This window comes from Netta rufina (assembly GCF_964035555.1).
Source record: "Netta rufina genome assembly, chromosome: 3".
Classification (NCBI taxonomy): domain Eukaryota; kingdom Metazoa; phylum Chordata; class Aves; order Anseriformes; family Anatidae; genus Netta; species Netta rufina.
In genome coordinates, this window is record NC_140125.1 from 44,559,909 (window position 1) to 44,581,168 (window position 21,260).

Below are 21,260 nucleotides of genomic sequence, written 5' to 3' on the forward strand. Positions count from 1 at the left end.
GGGGAGGAGGAGGGAGGGAGCGGTGAAATGGCGGCCGTGTACTCCGGCGTGCACCTGAAGCTGAAGAGCGGCCGCACGCCGTGGGGGGAGAAGGTGAAGCTCGCCCGCTTCGCCTGGGTGTCGCAGCAGTGCGTGCTGCCCAACAAGGAGCAGGTAGGGGTGCCCGGCTGGAAGGGGAAGCCTCCTCCTCCTCTTCCTCCTCCTCCTCCTCCTCCAGGAGCAGCTCCCGGCACCCAGCTGGCCGCCGCGGGGGGGTGGGTGCCGGGTGGGAGCGCGCACGCAGCTGCTGGTGCTGCGGGGAAACGTCCCGGCGGGGTTTATCGGCAGGAGGGTTTGCGATAAGGCACGGAGAGGCAGCCCCTCGGGCAGCACGTGTGCGGCGCCTCGTGGCTCCAGGGGAAGCCGCTGCCTGCAGAGCTGCCCTGTGGGATGTGCCCGCTGAGCCCCTGCGCAGCCTGCGGCTGGGTCGGAGCTGGGTGGGAGCAGAGCTTCAGGGTGCGAGAGCTGACCGGAGCTGTGGGTGCCTCCAGCAGCTCCAGGCCTTTCCCCTCAGCTCTCTGGTTTGCACCCTAAAGGTCGGTGTTTCCCTTAAACAAGGGCAGCTTGTGCTGCGCCTCCAGCCCGGTGGTCTTGTGGGAACCCAGGGTTTGCACCGTCTGACACCAGTGTTTGGCATTCCCGTCCTTTAAGTTACTTAGGTTAATACATGTAGCCACACACCCTATTTTGAAATCAACACTGCAAATCAGTAGCCTTCAACCTTTTTCATTCTGCACCTCTAAGTTCCCAGGCCTGGATTTCTATATGGTAAATCTGAACCTGCCCAAAGGAAGATCTGAGAGGCACACCAAGTGTCAGAAAGCAAAGATAATCTCAGATTTCTTTAAGGTCTCCTCCAGCCTGAGCCCTTCTGTGACTCTATTCCACGATTTCAGGCCTTTGATTCAAAAGATTGCCCTTGCTCATTAACAACAACAATCATTAATAACTACAATCAGACTTTCAGCCTCTGCTGAAGAAGCTGATGCAAAGCCATTAGGATGTCGGCTCCTGAAAGCTGTCTTGAGAAGGTTCAGGGGAGCACGGGGCCAATGCTGGATTAAAAATTAAAGGTTTTAGGAATTTAGGCCTTGACTGAAACCTTCAAAAGTGAAGTTTTCTGCTTATTCAGTGCCTGTTTTACTCAGATATAAAGCAGTTCTCATGGCCCAAGTGCTGCAGTTGTGAAGAGGTACTACTTTTGTCACGTTTTCACTTTCTTTCTTCCCTTTTGTTAACAGGTATTACTTGATTGGGTAAGCCATACATTGGTTTCATACTACAATAAGAAGCTTGATCTGGAGGATGAAATTGTCGAGAAGCTCTGGGCGTATCTAGATGATGTTATCCGCAGTAGAAGACTACAGAATCTGTTAAAGAGTGGGAAGACGATCACTCTCAGCTTTTCAATTGCACAGGTAACTAAAACTGTGGGTATTTTGTAATATGTTGAATAGCAGTGCCTGTCTTCTACAATACGTGACCCTTCCCTGCAGTGTAGGGTGTTGTATGAAATAAATAATAATAAAGCTGATGGTTTTTAGGACTTTTACTACAAACTTTCCTATTTCTGTTCTGCAATACAGTTTGTGTTTGTGCAGAACTAAGACTGAAAATGGCAGAGCATTCTAATAGTAACCTCCAAGTTAATCTGCCCCTGTGTCTTTAACTTCTCCAAACTGTCTGAGAAGGAACTGGTTTACGTATTTCAATAGGTAAGTAAAGGCTCATTGACGTATGTTATTATTGTATATTAATAACTGTTTATATTATTATTCTGCCTGGGAAGGAGAGATTTTTCCCTGAACGTGAGGCTCATCAGTGTGTTTGGCATGAGTACTTATGCAGAGTGACGTGCTCTTCAGCAGGCCCTGTCTAGGAACTTGCAACTTTTTATGATGATTCTGAACGAGATGCCCTTTTCATTTCCCCTTCTCCTCTGAGCTAAGAACCCTCTCTCTCCCCAGCAGACCAACTTTGTGCACTGCCACATCCACATCTATGCTTCTCTGGGCTATCTCTTTATGTGTGTGGGAGATCAAAAGGGCTTTAACCCATACTCATTGGTACACATCTTGCACGTGTTGGGTTTCTGGCACAGTTCTCCCCGGTTTCTGTTCATCTGAAGAACCCTGCATGAATCTGGGTACATGTTATTGTGCTGTACTGGAAATAAGAGTCACGTTCCCAGATGAAAGGCTGGCTGTGAAGCAGGAGAGCGGGGAGCAGGAGACTTTTTTTTTTTTTGTCAGCTGAAACCCTGTTTTGTCTCACAGCTTTCCCATTTAAAGTATTATGTTGCTCACTAAGTTAAACCAGTTTAGTAGTGACATCAAATCATTATTGATCTTAATCATCATTATTCTAGTCTCAGATGAAAATAGATGGGGGAGACTTCAGTTACAATTGAACTTTGTTCAAAATCGAACCCGATAGTTTTATTCAGCTGCGTGATTACAGAGATGATAAAATTAATGGATGGCTGTGTTGGCAGTCAAAATGGCTGGAAAAAATGACCTTTTCAGTTGTGCTCTGGTTGGAAGGAAACGGGAGAAGACTGTCTACCTGCAGAAATTGAGTTGCAAACTACAGAAAATTGGTTTGATGAGAGGGGCTGTGCTCCAGAGAAGTTACAGTGCAAGTGTGCAAATTTAAACATGTCTGTCTGATTGGGTAGTAGGCTGGAGTAGCTTAAAGACAAAACTATTTGGAGATGAGAAAAGGGAGCAGATAAAAGGGAAATTAAAGGAGAAAAGTGTAGGGAAATCAGCACAAAGTTTGAGAAAAGGAAGGGACATGAAAATTTGATTAAACTTCAGTTCTTTAGAACTGTGAATCTCTCAAAGAAGAGAGAGGATGCTCGTCTTCCAGGTATCAGTACAGGAAACTTTGGGTTTTATTAGAAGGGAACAATGGTATTTAGTCATAGACATGCTTGCTTATGGTAGACTTCTTGGATCAAAAGTTGGATTTTTTTTTCTTTGTTTTAATTTGTTTGGAACACAATTTGGGGGACCTTGCAAGAAGGGAGGGAATTTTCTCTCTCCTCTCTTTCTGCAGATTATTTATTAGGATCAAATATGTCCAGTTTGCCCTGTTGTTGGTAATGCTCATACTGAACGAGTGGTTCCACATACATCCTGTTTAGCAAACAAATGAGGGGACACAGTTTTGGCCAGAGGAGTTCCTAGTTTGAGATGTATAATATGAGAAGCCCAGCAGCAACTGTTAGCAGGTCCCTGGTGGTTCCTGCTTGCAGCCAGAGCTCCTAGAAGATGACATCAGTTCATTATGGTGAGCTGTGTCTTTGTGTACAAAATCAACTTTTTTTCTTTTCTTTCAACCTTCAGGTCATCAATGAAAGGCTATCAGAGGCCTGTTCCCAAAAAACACAGCAAAACATTGGCACGCTGCTGAGTTGCTCCAGTGGCATTCTTTCTACTCCTTCACTCTCCATCATTTACACAGCAAAGTGTGAGCTCTTGGTTGATCTCCTCAGCAAGCTCGCTGAGCTGGCGTGTCAGCAGCTGGCTTCTGATGACGCTGTGGACTCCCAGTTGTTCAGCATCCTCCACCTCACCTTTGCTCAGTACCTCCTGATCCAGAGGCAGCAAACCAACCCAAATCGGGTGTTTGGGCAAGTGGCAAGTCATTTGCTCCAGCCGAGCCTGCTCCTGAGGCACCTGCTGACCACGAGGAGCTGGATGCAGGCCGATGACAGCCACGTGCGTCAGCACTTAAGCAGGGAAATCCGAAATCAAGTGGAAACGCTGCTGCGGGCTGGGTTATTCCAGCCTGAGCTCTTCTCATCCTACAAAGAGGAGCTGCTGCCGGAACGGGAGCTCCAGGAGAAGAAGAAAGGAGCTCTGAAAAGCCTCTTGCTACCAGTAAACACCGTGCAGACCAAGCTGGCCAGTGGCTTTTGTGAACCTGCCATCCATGGAGCGGTGGTGGCTGGTTCGGTGTCCCTGCTGTATAAACTCTTTCTGGACTCCTACTGCAAAGCAGAAAACCACCTGGTGTGTTTCCACATGCTCAGCAGGCTGTATGGCTGCCTCAGGCTCTCGGGCCTGCAGCAAGGAGCGAGGGAGGACGCGCTGACCCCTGCAGACTGGAGCACGGAGCTGCTTGCTTTGGAGCAGCTTCTGAGCTTGGTGCTGAGCAGCGATATCTACAATGTTGCCAGCGACCGCATCCGGCACAAGGAGGTGCAGTTTGGGTTTTACCGTGAGCTGGCGCAGATGTTGTTGAGTCACTCCCAAGCTTCCATCCCGGCTTGGTTCAGGTGTCTCAAGCTCTTGATATCCTTAAACCACCTCATAATAGAGCCAGACCTGGTTGACTTGGTGGCCTCTGCTTGGGTGGATGCCAAGGTCGCTGAGCTACGTACGAAGAAGCCCCAGGAGGCTCTCCTCCACGCCGTGTTTCAGACATACTCCAAGCTGCGGCAGTTTCCACGGCTCTTTGAGGAGGTGCTGACAGTCATCTGCTGGCCCGCTGTCGATGAACTGAGGCTGCCCGTCTTGTCTGCTGGCTTGACAGTAAAGCTTCGGGAGTGCCTCCTCGAGCTGCCGCCCAACCAGGTTCTGGACATTGTGGGTCTCTTAGTGGAGAAGTGCCAGATCCTGGTTCCTGCTGTTGAAGGGTCTGCTGACATGGCCTTGAAGCTGATGTCAGTCAGCTCGGTGCTGCATGCTTTTCTCTTCAACATGGGGAGCCTAGATGATATCACTCCTGCCCCTGTGGTCCTTCGCACCCAGGGTCTGCTGGCCAAGATGCAGGAGGGAGTAATTCAGCCGCTGATAGAGCTGCTGCAGGCTCCTGGGAGAGAGGAAGAGGAGCCAGACCTTTGGCTAAGAAAGGCCAGTGACTCTGCTTTCCTCCTCATTTACACCTGGATTGAGGTAGATGCTTTGTTTGCTATTAGCTGCACCAAATATGAGTCTCCATTGCCTGAAAATGCTGGTGCTGCTGCTATGTCTGCTGCAAAGCCCTGGGACGTTTCAGCTTTCTTCCCTGGTGTGGAAGAGCAGTGTTGGGAGAGAGTCGTGGAACTTGCGAGTAGTTTTGCCTCCACTGGTAAATACTGCTTAGAACTGCTCACGCTTCAGAAAATGAAGATGATTTTAATGCAGGCTCATGGTGACGTACAGGCCTTGCAGTGTGCTGCAGCTTTCATCCTGGAAGCTGGGAGAGCTGCCATGAACAGGGAAGAATCCCAACCATGGGATGGAGATATCAGCACAATAAATGAGCTTACTTACCCCACAGCGCACTGGCACCTTGTCATCTCCAACCTGACTATCCTGTTGCCATATATTTCCCTGAAAGATGTACGGTACATTGCAGATGTGCTTCTGGAGGCGTTAGTGTTGACCAGAGCTCAGGAAGCTGCTACAGACCAGGAGCCTTCCATCAGCATCGGAAAGATCTGTCTCAGCTTCATGCACAGTCCCTTTCTCCCAGAAATGAAGGTTCTGCATTGTGCTTTTCTGACCAGCCTTATTCATCAGTTCACTCGGGTGCTGCCCTCTGCTGCTAGGGATTCGGTAGGTCTGCCACTTCAGCAGCTGTCTGCAGGTAATATCTCGTGGCATGAAGAAATCCTGGCTCCTTCCAAACCTTTTGGTGTGGTAGAAGCACCACCAGGAAACAATCAGCCGAAGGAGGAGCTCAGTTTGTTGTGGAAAACCCTGGAGAAAGTTGCCCAGTGTATCTTACAGTTAACAAAAACTGGTTCCCCTGTCATCCTGAAGGAAAGCCAGCTAGAAAGCTGCCTGGGCTTGCTAGAAATTACTTCTCTTCTGAAGCTGGACAGCCTTTTTCCCTCTGACTGTAACCGGTGTTTTCTGGTGCTGCTGTCCCTGGTAGCCAATACCAGGGCCAGCGCCTCTTGCAGCAAGCAGTTATCTCTGAAATTTTTACGTACCTGCTTCCACCTCCTGAGGTGCCTGCAAGCTGGCAGGAATGCCAACTCTGTTTTTAAGGTTTTTCATGCCAGCGATGTTCTGGAAGCTGTCATAACCTCCCAGCTTACAGTTAGCAAATTCTTCAGTGATACTTTGACTGATCCTATATGGGCAGAGTATCTCCAGGAAGTCCAAGCCTCTTTGGAGCATTTTCTCCACATGATTGTTGAAAGAAGGCAAAGTACGAGGCTTAACTTGGAAAAATTCATGTCTTTCCTGGTGAGCTGCAAGCCAGGTGTTGGTGCAGACAAAAGCACATGCTGTAAAAACTGGAATCCTGCAGCTGAGCAGTTACTGCTCGTGTCATTCACCACTCTGTGTCATGTCCTCACGCTCTACCTTCAGCAGCAGCCAGAGAAGAAGCTGCAGTCTACAGACATACTGTCTGCTTTGCTGGAGCCAGTAGTCCAGCAGATGGGAAGAACTGTTGAACACGGTGTTCAGAGTAACACCCAAAACCAGCCTTTGCCTGTAGCGTTTATACCATCTGTCACGACTCTTCTCAAGGCAGATCTGAGCCATGCTGTCACAAAAGGCTGGCAGAAGAATCCCGAGGAGCCCAGTGGGTTTCTGGAGCCGTCCCGTGTTGAACTGTACCAGAAGTTTTACTCTCAGATACTGAGAGAGCTGCCCTCTGCAGGAGGCCACTTGCAGTTCCTTCAGTTTGCCTTGCGGTTCCTGACTGTCTTCTGCTCGGTGCCGGAGCTGTGTCCTGGGAAAGAAACTGCAGTCACTGTTGTTTTCGCTATAAACAAGCTTCTTGCTGGTATGAAAACTCCTTTTCTTCACTTCCTTTGCTAATTTTGCAGGATAGAGGCAAGTTTAAAAACAAAACAAAAAAAAACACACACAAACTTTTGCAAAATATACAGCTTTTTAAAAATTCTGCTTGTGTTAAATCAGTAAGCTATCCTTTTTTTTAAATACATAACAAGAAAATTTTCAAGGAGGCAGTGTTGTGGTACCTGGGCCACAGCAGCCATCTAATCTGGTAAGGATCTTCTGGATGTTGTAAACGTGCATGTCTTCTGCATCTCACAGTTCCCTATTGTGTGTTGCACTGAAAAGAAGGATAACTTTTGCTTGTTTATTTTAGAAATCTTCAAACAGTACTGGCTTACTGTCAGAAATACTGGATTTTAAGGTTGCTGAACACCGGTAATTCTGTTAAAATCAGGGGGAGTTTGGCAAATCAGACCCTTTATCCCCATCAAATAAAGAGCTGGGGCTAGAAATGGCAGGAAAATCTGTTCTTGCTCTGTGAGGGCAGGGGTTTCACACCAGGACTAGGGACCATGAGGAGGTGTCAATTGCTGTAATCGTTCTGCTGACTTCTCTCTTTTTTTTCTGCTGACTTCTCTCTCTCATCCTGTGCCTAACTTTACTGAACATTGGTGAAGTGTTCTAGCCTGGAGGGATAATTAATCACTGTAAAAGCTATAAGAATCTTTAATAAATGTGTTAAGCATTAAGTAAGTTGAAATACAGATTCCTGGTGAAGAAGGCTCTTTCAGCATTGACACAAATCCAGTGGATACGTGTAGAACTAAGAAGCCTTTCCATGCTGCTGAGGGCTTTTTATTGGTATGACGACTGCTCTGTAAACTCCAGGGTAGTAAATTCCTGAAAATGGTAATGCATTGCACTAGTGTGTGTGTGAGAAGGGAATTCATGGGGTTCTCTGTGCCTTCAAGTGGTGAAAAAGCATGCACAGAGCTGTCTAAAGGTTTGATTTCCCCTGTTCTAACCTGTGGAGGTCCCTGTCTTGGGGAATTGATTGAGCCATGCTTGTGTCTCTTGAATGTGCAGGTCCTGCGATCACAATCCAGATGATTAAAAGCATAGAGCCAGAGCTGACGGAGGTGCTCGCCCAGCTGCTGGGAAGCTGCTCTGCCGAGGAGTTTTATGCCATCATGAGGCTGGTGCTGCAGGGGCTTGAGGTGAAGACCATTTGGCAACAGAAGGCTAAAGTAAGGAATGAGCTTGTTTTATTGTCAAGTTCTTTCTTCAGTTTTCTCTAACTTGAAGAAATGTGTTAGCTGAATGACATCTGGTTAAAGATTTTTTCCTCTTTCTGCTTTATGGTTGAGTCAAATAACTCTACGTGATTAAGGGCTTGGTAAGTGGGTTGTGTGGCGTTCTGGACATAAACTGAGAGAGGTGGAAGGGTCATGGAAATTTCCTGGAAAGTCTTTCCATCTAGTTTAAGGACTCAATAGCCTTAATTCCTTGTATTGTCAGCAGAAATTGTGTCTTTGATGTTATACGTGATGCTGAAATTTTTTTTTTTACTTGCTGATCAGAGCTGTAGCACAGCAGACACTGGCAGTCAGTGAGGTTAACCACTGTTTGTCTATGGCTCTTAACAGGGCTAAAGGCATGCCATTCTTAAATATGTTAGTAGTTTTAAATAAAACCAAAACTGTGCCCATGCTTTCAGCATTTGTCTCTGTAATGACTTTTACTCTGTAATAACAAGATACTGCTCAGTAGCTTTTTAAATACTATGTCTTTCTCCAGAGAAGCTTAGGCAGTACTGGTAACACCCAGAACACTTGAGGTTAAAAAGCCAGCTGCTCCCTTCATAGAAGGCCCAGTGACCTGAGATCAAAACTGGGATTAAAATCAGGGTTTATCTGATTCGGTTGTACTTGTCAGAAATAGATGTGACTATGCCACCTTGATTCTTGATACCTGTTTTTCAAAGTGTATCTGGAATTCCTGTGTATGCCTCTAAGTCCAGCCACCATAAGCATTGGAATATGTATGTGTGCACTCTGGGGTTGATACACACTGATAAGACCTATTTGTTTTGGCTTGTAGTATGTTTCTTTAATCAGTTTGGCTTAATGGTCAGAATTATTATTTTTTTTTTTTAAACAAAACCAAACCCACCTTGCTGCTGAATGCAGCATTCTTAGTGTACCAGTATCCCTGTACTCCCCCTGCTTCCCTCTCTTGTGTAGTGGCAGTTAAAAAAGGCTTTCCTTTCTTAAAAACCACTTCAAACCTTTTTGTACAGTAAGTCGACTCTAAAATAAATGCAGTGTCAGGACATTTGGGCCAGTGCTGCCCTCGGCACAAAGAATTTCATTGAGCTGCTGATTACATCACGATTTCTAAAGAGATGTGTTGGTAGGAGGACTTCCATGTATCAAGGCTCTGGTAATACTCAAAACTGTCACTTTCCTTGAAAGGGCTCTTTTGTACTTGAGAGGAGCCAGTGAGTCTTGTACCTGTGACTGGTTGTCAATCTGCTTTCTGCAGGAAGTATTGTCAGCTATTATGCTAATCAAATTGGTGCTCAGCTGCCCATTAAGTGGAGACAAAGAGAAAGCTTTCTGGTTTGCCAGCCCGCAGATAATCACAGCTTTAGCTGTAAGTATCTATTTATTGTAACTTCATTACCTATCCCTTTTATTTGTTGGAGTCTGTAGTGATTGCATCTGTAACTCAGCACAGAGGAATATGGGAGCAAAACAACTGTGGATGCTAGACAAACCCCTATCAGATTCACCAGCACTATGGCACTGTCTCCTGTAGATCTTTCCTCTCCTTCTTGAAGTGAGTCTCTCCCTGTGGGTGCAATGTGTAGGTCAGACGTTTCTTATCAGTAATTTTCTGGGGCTGAACTGTGTAACCTGGAGTTTGGGAGAGGCTTGTTAGGCTGCGGATATGTCTGGGTCTCCTATCCTCCTCCTTCCTGTCCAAAAGAGAAGGAAACTATCAGCCATGTGTTACAGCAGACAGTAATGACAGCAAAACAAAAAGAAAAAAGTACTCATATTAAAAAAAAAAAAAAAAAGTCACTGACTTTAGAATAGGAAACTTAATTGGCAGTAACCAAATCCAGTTTTTGTGTCCTTGATTGTCCAGCATGCAAACCTAGTGATGTAGGTTTTCCTTCTGTCTTGGTGATGGTGTCTCTAGACCAGGATTTGCTCTGCAGCACCAGGAAACTGAGCTTGTAATTTCTGCCCTTTTTGTTAGATTGGCATGCTTGGGCAAGAGAGAACTGGACTGGTACACTTGTGGGGAGGTGCGGGTTGCTGTAGCCTTTCCACCTTGTCAGGGGACTGGGAAACAGGTATAGTTCCACACTCAGAGCAGTGCCTGCTTGAAATGCATCACGTGCATCCTCTGCCCAGGGTGCAGTTATACCAAAACTACTGAAATGAAGGAGTCTCCCTGCAGCCCAGCTTGCACCAGTCTTGTCCTGTTGACTCAAGTTAGAGCATTATAGTGTCTGGTGTTTGAATGCTTGCAATGGGTGGCTAATGCACTCCCTCTTTGTCCTGTCCTTGTGTAGATGCAAACCAAAGAGGCCTGCCAGGACCAGTCACTGACTGCCACCATAGTTGTGCCTATTCTGGAGACTGCAGCAGCTCTGCTAAGGCAAGGAGAAAGGGTTCTCCTGAATCCGCACCACGTTGCATTGGCATTCAATATTCTCCTCACCATCCCTCTGGATCATCTGAAGACCGAAGACTATGGCAGTGTCTTTCTGGGAGTCCATGAAGTGCTGTTCTCTGTCGTGCAGTGCCATCCAAAGGTATATCTCCGGGGTGGTAGGAGAAGGGGAAAAAAAGTCAAGAACCAAGACAGAAGCTGGTGATGAGAAACTTTTAAAGAGTGGTTTTGATACACTTTCCCCTTGTAGTATATAAGTACTTTGTACAGTTTGTTCTTTAAAAGCTTTGAAGTCACCTCCTGTCAGTTGCTCTCCTCCTTTGTTTTAGGCCTTCTTTGTTAGTCTTTGGCAGCAGATTGCTTATAAACCTGATGCTAGATTAAAATAAAACATCCCATGCAGTTTGACTTCTGGAAGCAAAAATAGCTCAGGGTCCAGCAAATCGGTCTCACGGGAGACCAAGATTTTTCAGGCCTTTGAAAATGGGGCTTGGGCATGTTAGAAGTTGGTGACCTTCAGACTTTGTATCATCTGGGTGTTCTTGTCAGCCTGCTGGCATGGGAAGGTGAAAGCATGCCAGGGCTTGCACAGGGTCAGGGGTGCTCATGCAAAGAAGAGGCAGATAGGGGTGAAAGCAAAAAGGAAACGTGATGTTTACTTGTTACTTATATTTGAATACACTCAGGAGTGTAGTTTTCCAGGATTCTCATGTGCTAGATTCTGTACAGATGCAGAATGAAAAGATAGTCTGTGCTCCTGACACCTGTGTAAGCTTTATAGTCTCCTTCACAGGAATTGATTTCCCCCCGACTATGGGGTAGTGTACATCTGCCCTCTCCACTGCCTTTACTACGTAATCTCAGGTGTTTTTATTTCACGTTTTTGCAGGTGATGTTGAAAGCTGCACCATCTTTTCTGAACAGTTTTCATCGCCTGGTTGCTTCTGTCATGCATGAAGGACGGCAGAGAGGAGACAGAGGTACCATATCTTTTCCATTTTCACACTGTATATACACATAATAATTTTGTGTGTTCTGCAAGAGGAGTTGCAGAAGAAGGCAGTCTGACACCAAAAGGAAAGTCCTCGAAACCTAGCTGTGGCATGGAAACCATCAGTCCCAAATTTACATGTCTTGCATGTAAATTTGAGGATGAGCTTCGTAGCATCTTGGACTTCAAAAGATAACTAGGCCTCCTTTGGAGCTGCATCCAGACAACACTGCTTTTGGGGGAGTAAGGTATTCTTCTCTAACTGGCTGGCAAGTGGTCAGGAACCAGTAAGGCTTGCTGTGTCCAATTTCAGCTCTTCCTATCAACTTTTGCTCCTGAAAGTAGTGTAGACATTTATAGCAGGGTGGCTGTGAGCTCTGCTGATACATGTTAGCACACCTGAGTGATAACCCCAAATTGGTCGTGCTGAATGGAGCTTCTGGAGCTTCTTGAGACTGAAACCATTTACTTCAGACCTGAATATTCACTAGTCTATGCTAAGCATAAAGCCAAGGCATTACATATCTTTAGTATATGTTGGAATTAGATGATATATCTGTGTGGTCAAGGATTTCAAGTTACAGGCTCAAGTATCTCAAAAAAAAAAAAAAAAAAAAAAAAGGACTCTACTGGAAGTTGTTAGAGAATTTGCATTCTGTAATGTGTGTATGTGAGACAATAGTCACAGAAAACGTATCATTACATGGCATCCTCAAAATAAAAAACATGCTGTTTATCTTGGCAGAATTGTTTTATTTGCATAAAAAATAACATGAAAATGACTTCTAGATTTCCCTTCTTGTTTGTGTTGATTCTCCTCATTCACTGCCTACTGAAAGAGTGAATTCAAGTGCTCTCTCCAGTCTCCAGTGATGTGGCTTCTTCTCTTGTACTGCACATAGTAAATGCCATTAGAAAGCTTTTTTACTATGCTGTTTCTAAGAGACGTCTTCTGATTTTCTGTCAGGTAGAGAATATGATTTTCCAGTTTCCTTGGTTTCACCTCCACAGTGCTAGCTGGGACTGAATTATGGCAGGGATCATAGTTGCTGCTTTCACTTCTCAGCATGTCTAACAAATACTTCTAGCATTGCAGTGTGTATGAAGTTGGAATTAGTGTGCTCTTACAAACTAGCCATTGTAAGAGATGTGTATGGTGTGTTGTGAGCATGGGAGGGGGTCTCTCAGCTGTGGCTTGATAAGAAAATAAGATAAAATGGGCAAGCAGATGTTGGCTTTGTGTAGTTAAAGAATCATGGAAGATTGCTTAATATTTTTAAGTAGTATTTTAAAGCCTCAAATACCAGACTGCAACTTGCTCTCTGTTTCAGGCAACACAGATGACTTTGAAGTTATACTGAAGTGTGCACACCTAGTGGAACGGATGTATAGTCACATTGCTGCAAAAACAGAGGAATTCACTGTGTTTTCTGCTTTCATTGTGGCTCAGTACGTGACTGAATTGCAGAAGGTAATACATTCTCATCAGCTTTAAAAGCACCATGGTATTGGCATGTGCCTCATGGGGATACAGTTTTGGTCCAAATCCCTGAGAATCCAGGGACTTAAGAACTGGGATAACGCCCAGCTCCTAAAAACTTTCTAAAGGAGTGGGCAGTGGGTTGTGTGTTTTTTTTTTTTTTTTTTTTTTTTTGTGTGTGTGTGTGTTAGATAAAACAATGCAATACTTATTTACAGAACTTTTGCTTTTTCTATCATGTTTTGAGTCTTGTTTTTTTCTTCATGTGGTAGTTCAGGTTCTTCTCCCAGGCAGTGTCAGTTGTCCAGGCCTGATGTCTGTTAGAGCCCCGTCTAGGCAAAGTAATGAAGGAAAATCCTTCATGAAACTCTCTTTTAGTCTGAGTTAAATGAATGAGTGAAAGGAAAAAAGTTACCAAGCTGGGGAATTGTTGGCTCTTCAGTAATTCTCCTTCCACACCAAAGGTATCATTAGTATCCTTACTGAAAACAGCTATTCCTGCTATTACTGATGCCAGAGCCTGTCAGCAGCTTCTCACATCCAGACTTAAATTCAACTTGTCATTCCCTCCAACCTAATGGTTTAAATTTCACGAGGATTTGAATGCTGCCTGCATTGTCAGCACCTGCAAACTGATTATTTGTGGCTCAGGCCTGGACATGGGCCAAAAATAGAGAAATTAATTGTAGTCTTCTTTAGGCCTTCCACAAAAATATCCTAACTGGTTCTATGTTTCTAAAGGATTATGTTAAGCAGTGTAAGTAATGAAAACTGAAGCTTAAACTCAGCTGCCTTCTCTGTTGCCTACCTGGCTTTTTTCAGGGGTTTGGGAGTAAAACAATAGGATATGTCAGTTACTTACTGTTCCTGGTGTGTTGGTTATTAGAATGGAGGGGACCTACAGAATAGGGTCTGACTGCCTGACCCTTCAGGTTTAACCAAAAATTAAAGCATATTATTACCTGAATGCCTCTTGAAAATTGACAGGCATGGGGCATCAGCCACTGACTAAAAAGCCTGCTCCAGTGTAAAGCCTATTCCTAATATCTAGTCTGAAGCTCACCTGAAAGCTGTTTTCTAGTCTGAACCTCACATTCTTCTGTAATTTGGTTTTGCCGTAAATCAAAATATGGTCAAAGGACCTGCACAGGAGAACCAGTTTTTAAGAATAAAATAGCAAGATGGGTGCCATCAGATCCCAGTGGATATGATTAGTAAGTAACAGCTGTCTCTACAAACTAACAGCAAACAAGCACAAGCTTTCTTAGGTGTTGTGGGTTTTTGGAAAATGGATTTTCCAAGTGTACAGTCTGAATGCATATTCCAAGTTACAGTCTGATTGTAAGTCCTCTCTGTCAAGTGACCTGGAAGGAGAATGATTTCAAAGGGGGCCCTGAACAGCCAGCCACAAGCCTATGAGCAAATTAAACCAGGCAATTCATGCAGTAGCCCTTGAGCCAGTCTGGACAGGACAAGATGTAAAAAATGTGCTTTGCACCATAGCCAAGGAGCATGACGGCACCTGGAGCCTCTGGCAGACAGCACCTGGAGATAACAGAAGAAAATATCCCATAATGGAAGGGACTCCCAAGGTCCATTCCTTGGCTCCACCCAGAACTACCTAAAAATTAAACCATAGGTCTAAGAGCATTGTCCCAATGCTTCTTGAACTCCAGCATGCTGGGTGCCATGACTGCTGTCCTGGTAGCCTGTTTCAGTGCCACAGTATATGCAGAAGTCCAGCAAAACTAGGGATAAATTAAGACTACTGCTCTATATAACTTGCTCTGAACTTCTCCGAATTCTGTTCGTCACTGAATATGGAGCCTTTCCTCAAATGGGACCTGGCTTGAATTATCAAATGACCTTTTGAGTTAAGTTGACTTTTTCAAGTCAGAAGGAGACTTATTCAGTGTTAAGACTGAGTACAAAGTCTCACAAGATTTTAGGAAAATTTTGTGTAATGCTTTCGCTGATAAATGGAAAATGATGGATGATAGTTGAAACCGCAGATAGGTAATGTATGCGTGGAGCATTTGAGTGTGGAAAGGTGAATTTGTGTAGTGAGCTGTGAGAAGCTGTAACAAAGGGGTGTTTTCTGTCTCTGACAGAATAGATGGATCACAAGTAGGTGGTGATTTATTTCACCATTAGCCTAGTGAGAGTTGGTGGGTATCAGAGGAAGGAGAGGACTCAGCGTGCTGGTCCTAAAGGGGCATATACATATCATACATATCTTTTATGTTGCTCTGCAGATGAAGAGAAAAACTCTAGCCATTTATTTCATCCGAGTCTAGATCAGTGACTTTCTGCCTATGGTCCAAAGACCTTGGGTGTCTGTGAAATATCACTGAGAAAAACATGCTGTTGATAAATTTAAATCTTCACGTAGGCATCTGCACACTTACTGGAACCATTTTTAAGGGTCTGCAGACTAAAACCATTGGCCTAAACAGTTATTTGCTCCTAATGCAGTTGTGTAATAGTTCCCTCAGCGTGTCCTTTTTATACCAGGAAATAAATATACTTGCAAATTGTTTTGTGATAACCTAGAAAGATTTCTTGCTGAAGTGGGTGGCATCTCTAGCTTCCTTCATACTCTTGACAGCGCTCTTCCCTTGTTGTGTATGAGCTGTTGCTTGATTCAGCAATAGTGAAATATCTCTTCGCACACTTAATGTCACACATCAAGAGCTCTGTAATGCTTGACAAATTGGTTGTGCTAACTATATAGACCATAAAACACTTAGAAGCATAATTAAGTGCCAGCTAGTAGTGGCAGCTGTTTAAATCTTTGCTTTTGCTTCCCATGGTGTTATTGGCGGGTGTTTATAGGAAACTGCACGGCAAAGCAGGAATGGCCCAAATAAGGCACGGGTGCAGGCTGGTTTGCAAAGTGAAGGATGTAATTCCATTAACTGTAGCTCTGAGGTATCTGCTCATCCCAAGTGGGCCATCTAATCCATATCGTCAATAGCTGTGTGTCTCCCTCGCCTTATTCCCTGCAATCCCTTCTCTGCTCTGTGGAGGGAGAAGCAAGCCCAATGCATTTGCTGGGAGCTGTGATGCTCAGCTGTTCTGTTCCTTTAGTGCATGGCAGGGCGAAATAACATCTTTTACAAACCTTCTAATAGATCGGCTGACAAACTTTTGGTCAAGCAAACTCTTCAGGGTCAGAGATCAAAAGAAAGGCTTATGTGCTTTAATGCCTGTTATATGTTCTTCCAAGTTATGTTAGCAGCCCTAATAAAATATATTCTCTCTTTTGTGTTTAGGGCAGAAGGAGAGCAGGAGCTTGTCACAGTGATTAGGAGTGCACTTCATTAGGGGAAAGTTTATTAGTTGCCTGAGGAAGAAAGAACTCTGAATTTTAATGGCAGCCTTTTATGTAATTTTCATCAGGCCTGGAGTGCAGAGGCTTAGGTCTGGAGGCATAAAGCTAATTTTGGGATTCAGCAAAGATAAGATGTGGTTCTGCTGCAAAAATAATGTGATTATGCCAGAGGCCAGCACTGCCTAAGGCAGTGAAGCATTTAGCAAGTGATTTGTGTGCACGGGACAAATTCCAGTTTATGTGGAGCACCAGAGGACTCCAGGGTTGTCCACCACCTCCAGTGGCCTGGTTAACTAGCCTGGTTAGTGGCTGGTTAGCAGGCTGTGGGGTTGGGCAGGGGTAATGGCAGGAGCAGGGCACTGAGTCAGGGGTCTTTGGTTGTATTCTCAGTTCTGCCGTCAGCTTTCTGCGTGACTTCAGGTGAGGTACTTGATTTCCAATGTCAGATCAAGGAAATGCACATCTCCTGAGCTTTCAGAAAGCTTCTTTCACTAAACCTTACACGTTCAAATCCTCAGATACAAATTGTTAGATAAATATCAAGTTGTTAAGTGATTGATTACCCAGTGTGAACAATAGACTAGCTTCAAGTCAGTGCTTGTTTGAAACTGGGACTTCAGAGCATACAGCTAACGATATATACAGAATCTATAGAAATGTGTAATCCAGGGCAAATATTTTAGTTACAGTTTTCCTGCTGAGGACTTTTCACTTGTTTCTAAAGATGATCAGTGTCTTTGTCTCTGCAGCAATGTGTGTAGTAGCACTCACATGCACTTTATTGCAAGGAACATGCTTGTTCTGCAAAATATATTTGCAAAAATCAGGAAAATGCTACACAAGATGACATGCTGGATTTTATCTAATGGATTATTCCAGGTGGTCTCATGCATTCAATAACATGTTGTCAGCACTTTTAATGTACACTGGCCATGGAAAGGGTGTTTCCATGCTTTTTTTTTTTTTTTTTTGTCTTCAAGTTTAATGCAGTTTTGTTCTTCTTGTAGGTGACTTTGCACCCAGCTGTGAAGAAGCATCTCACAGAGGGGATATATCACATCCTTGACCTTTGCATTGAGCGGGACGTCAAGTTCTTAAATGTGTCGCTACCAGCAGGTGTAAGGGAGGTCTTTAAGGATCTGTACAATGATTACAACCGCTACCACAAAGCAAAAAAGCAGGGGGAGGAAAAATATACTGCGTGATGAATTCTGCCTGGTGCTGCATGGTCAGCTATGAGTTGATCCAGCAGTGCTCAGAAAACCCTCAGTTCAGTTTGCTTTGGGATGACGAGTAAGATCAAATCTGAAGAGGGTCCTTTAAGCATGTGTTGCATTTTTTTTTCTGTACAACCAACCTTCATAATGGGGAAAAGGGGATCAGGGAGGAAGGATTGTCCTGCTCCGTGCCACGAATGGCAGAACTGCTGCACCTGTGCAGCCCCCAAGCGAACTTTCTGGGAGCTTGCTGCAGTCTTGGCAGCAGATGTTGGGTTTCAGGCTTTGGCACATCACGGTGCTTTCTGTGGAAGCAATAACCTAGTGTAAAAGCCTCTGAGGGTTGTAACTCACTTACATGGTAAGCAGAATTAAAGCAATTAGATGCATATTTTTGTATGGTGATACTTCATATTTGTTACTGAGGAACTTTGTGACTATCACACAGCTGTGTGGTAGGCTACTGTCACAATACTGTGGAAATATAGTAAAAAAAAATAAATTAATTAATTAAAACTCTTATATTTTTACGTGGTTGTTTTTGCTGCTGAGTCCAATCCTGAGCAACCCGACCTGACCTATTGAGTTTCCTTCTCGACTGACGTATCTTGCGATCCTCCTGATAATCAGAAAGACTGATTACTTAAAGCTCTGGTCGATTTACTGTCATTAGGCAATTACACTTGGTTATCTGAACTCTGCTAGCTCTCACATTGCATTTTTAGCTTGTGATAAATGCTAGGTACCGATGCCTATCTGAGACCTCTTTGGTCTAAGCCGAGCCTTGTTGCTTTGCTTTCACTCTAGGTTAAGAGCAAGCCCTGGACTTACTGCAACCCAGCTGACGGTAATAAGTTGTGGTAAATTAACCACACTCGAGCCTGTAGGAGCTTCATCAAATAACTGTCTCTCGTTAGCCAAACTACTGAAGATTATTGTGTTGAGAATGGTAGAGAGTAAAGATCCAAACTTTTTTGTAAGTGGTGGAACTCCTCACATGTGCACACAGTTAGTAGCTAGGCCTCGTTACTCTAACGTGATTAGCTGTGTTAAAATATATGTGGAGGAAGACTGGAACGTACCATGTCAGGCTGGGATGGAGTTAATTTTCTTCATAGCAGCTCTTTTGGTGGCGGCCTTTGCATTTGTGGTTAAAAGTTGGTAACATGCCAATGTTTCAGCTGTTGCTGAATGGTCTTTGCACAGCATTCAGGCTTTTTCTCCAAGCTTCTTGTTGGGGACATGAGGAGTGCCATCACCAGTCCAGAGGATGAAGTTTGGCTGCCACAGGAGTCTCCACGTGGCAAAGATGGAAAAAGTGAGCGGTGCTGTGGGGCAGCTAGACCTGGGTGCCTGATGTTGTAAAGCCTTGGAGCTCCTCCTGGTCTGCCCGCTGGCTGCAGCCCTGGCTGGGTGCTTCTGGCACGCCACAAATCTCTGCTGGAACCCTGGCTGCAGAGCACAGGCAGGTTGCTGGCGGGTGGCCCCCTTGGGTGGCTCCAAGCAGTGCCTAGGGCAGCTTCCTGGTGCCTGCCACTGTTGGCTTGTCCTGTGCCACTTCTGTATTTTATTTCAAAGCTGAAACGCTGCTGTGGGGCAGAACTGGAAGAACAATTCCTGCTGCATCGAGCCCCCAGGGCTGTGGGGCAGTGAAGTACCTGGTAGGTTTCAGAAGGGAAATGTGTGTGAGCTTGGCGCAGCCTCTGTGCTGAAGGGAAGGCTGCTGATACACTAGTAAAAGGAGGGTTATGGACAGTGGGAGAGGATCTGGAAAGAGTAGTGAAAAAAGAGCTAGGTTTAAAGCGTGGGAGGAAGGAAGTGAGGTAGCAGCTCTGGCTTGTAAGTGTCAGGGCTCCCCCGATATAGCCATATGGTTGCAAGCCACACACGCAGCTCAAAAGCTCCCCGAGTGTAGACCACAGCGTAAATAACATCTTACTCATCACTTTACAAGAGGTAAAGTGCTGGTATCAATTTTATTTCATCAGTATTAACTCCTTAATCTTTCTCAGCTTTAACTTGGCTCGGAAATGAAAATGTGTAAGTGCCTTTTACGGCCAGCGGTGGTGGAAGGAACAAACTCTCGCTGTAAAAAGGACGTGGAGCTTGAATGAATGCGAAATTGAAACCCTGCCACAAATAAACCTTTATTTCAAGCGTGCTATGCAACCGCTGCTTATCCCTTAGCCCTCTCCCTTCTCCAGACGAACCATCCCAATTCGCAAGCACAAAGCCGCGTTTCAGCGTGGAAGCTACAGAGGGGTTAAAAATAAGGCTGCATTTCACTTGCTAATCCTAGGTCTTTGTCCAAGAGCTGCTCTGGGCTTTTTAGCTCGCATAAATTAAATCACTGGCATAGGACCACCTGCTGAGAAAGCAGGCTTTGTTTTCTCCAGCGCGTTCCCACTGGGCTGCAGCGCTCCTCTGCTGTCGCACGATGGAGCCATCCTGCAGAGGTACAGAAGCAGCTCGGGAGCTCCTGGTTTTGGGGTCCTCTCTCTGCCAGGCTGGGTTAGCTGAAAGCTCGGAGCACCAGGCGGGAAGGGGGCTTGGCAGAAACCCCGTCTGACGACTACAGGATGGGATTACCACCTGCCTCCCAGCTGAGCTTCAGTTGCGTGGTCCTTAGGGGCTTTTGGGACTTCATCTTGGCCAGAGTTCCAGCTGTGACGCAGTGCATCCCTTCCGAGGGCTTCTCTCTGTGCTACCATGCCTGCAGAAATGCCTCACATAGGTATTGCTGACAGTCTGAGGTTTTTAGGGTCCCGATGGCTGCACCCCAGGCTCAGCCTGTGACATGGGGTTGCTGGTTTTATTTAGGTCTGGGCAGCACCTGAACCTGGCTCCCCTATGCCCAAATCAGCCCAGGTATGAAGTAAGAGACAGGATGGGCGAGAAAAACAGTCACAACTGGCAGTCATCACATTGATTTTCCTTACCCCTTATTTTTACATAGCTGCTGTGAAAATCGTCAGACTTTTCCACTTATTGAGGGTGGGGCTTGATTCCTAGTTTATCTTGCTTTACAGGATAGAAATACCCCAAAAGATGATAGTGCAAGATGGTTTATTGTGCTCGTTTACAAAGTTATTTGTCCTGTTCTTACCTGGTGGGAGGAGACAACGTACCAAGTACTTTGCTTTGAGTTTGAAATGGGTCCAGGAATGTCAGATTTGCTTTTCTGCTTGCTGTGGGGCTGTGGCTTGGATAAGAGACGTCGCCTTCCAAAGCTTCCCTTTTGGGTTAAAACAAAATGGCACGAGCAAAGGAGGACTCAGAGATTCCTGTATCATTGTTACTGAAACAATAAATGTCGGCAGCGATGGTAGCCGTAGTGGGACTGAAGGGGCTTTTGTGTTTTACTGACTTGTGAAGACACTTGCCTTGAGCTGCCGTAATTGCTTTTTTACTCGAAGTGGATTTTAGCCATTCAGATGGGGACTACATTTTTGTGTCTTAAGCAGTGTTTGCAAGTGAGGAAAAATGATTTTTTTTTTTTTTAAATTATCTTCAGCAAAATGACTTAATAATAAGCATAGAAGTGCCACTGTATCACTTTCTAGCAGGGCTGTTTTCCCACTGTAGGATGATTAGCAAGGTATCCTGCACATGGTTCAAGTTCCCAAAAAGGAGGATGCTTGTGTTATTGCATCTGCACTGTACGATTCGTCAGATGAGAGTGAGAGTATACGAAAGAAGGGGGGTTGGTAACTTTCAAGCCTGGAAAATTTGTGAAACAGTGTGTCCTTTTGACCTTCTCACAGCTTTTAGTCTAGGAGAGCCCTCTAACAAACTCTTCATCAGTTCTTTATAAGAATTT

At 45.0% G+C, this 21,260-nt stretch overlaps 1 protein-coding gene across 1 annotated transcript; it reads left to right on the forward strand.

Annotated features, from left to right (window-relative positions):
- Positions 1–27: 27 nt before the first annotated feature.
- URB2 (URB2 ribosome biogenesis homolog) lies at positions 28–17,914 on the forward strand (the record flags this gene model as incomplete). The annotated part of the gene is made up of 9 exons (XM_084285215.1): positions 28–153; positions 1,281–1,457; positions 3,390–6,774; positions 7,818–7,978; positions 9,276–9,386; positions 10,318–10,560; positions 11,308–11,398; positions 12,741–12,880; positions 17,231–17,914. The coding sequence occupies 9 exons, from the start codon at positions 28–30 to the stop codon at positions 17,426–17,428; spliced, it is 4,632 nt and encodes a 1,543-aa protein (XP_084141341.1). The 3' UTR covers positions 17,429–17,914.
- Positions 17,915–21,260: the final 3,346 nt, after the last annotated feature.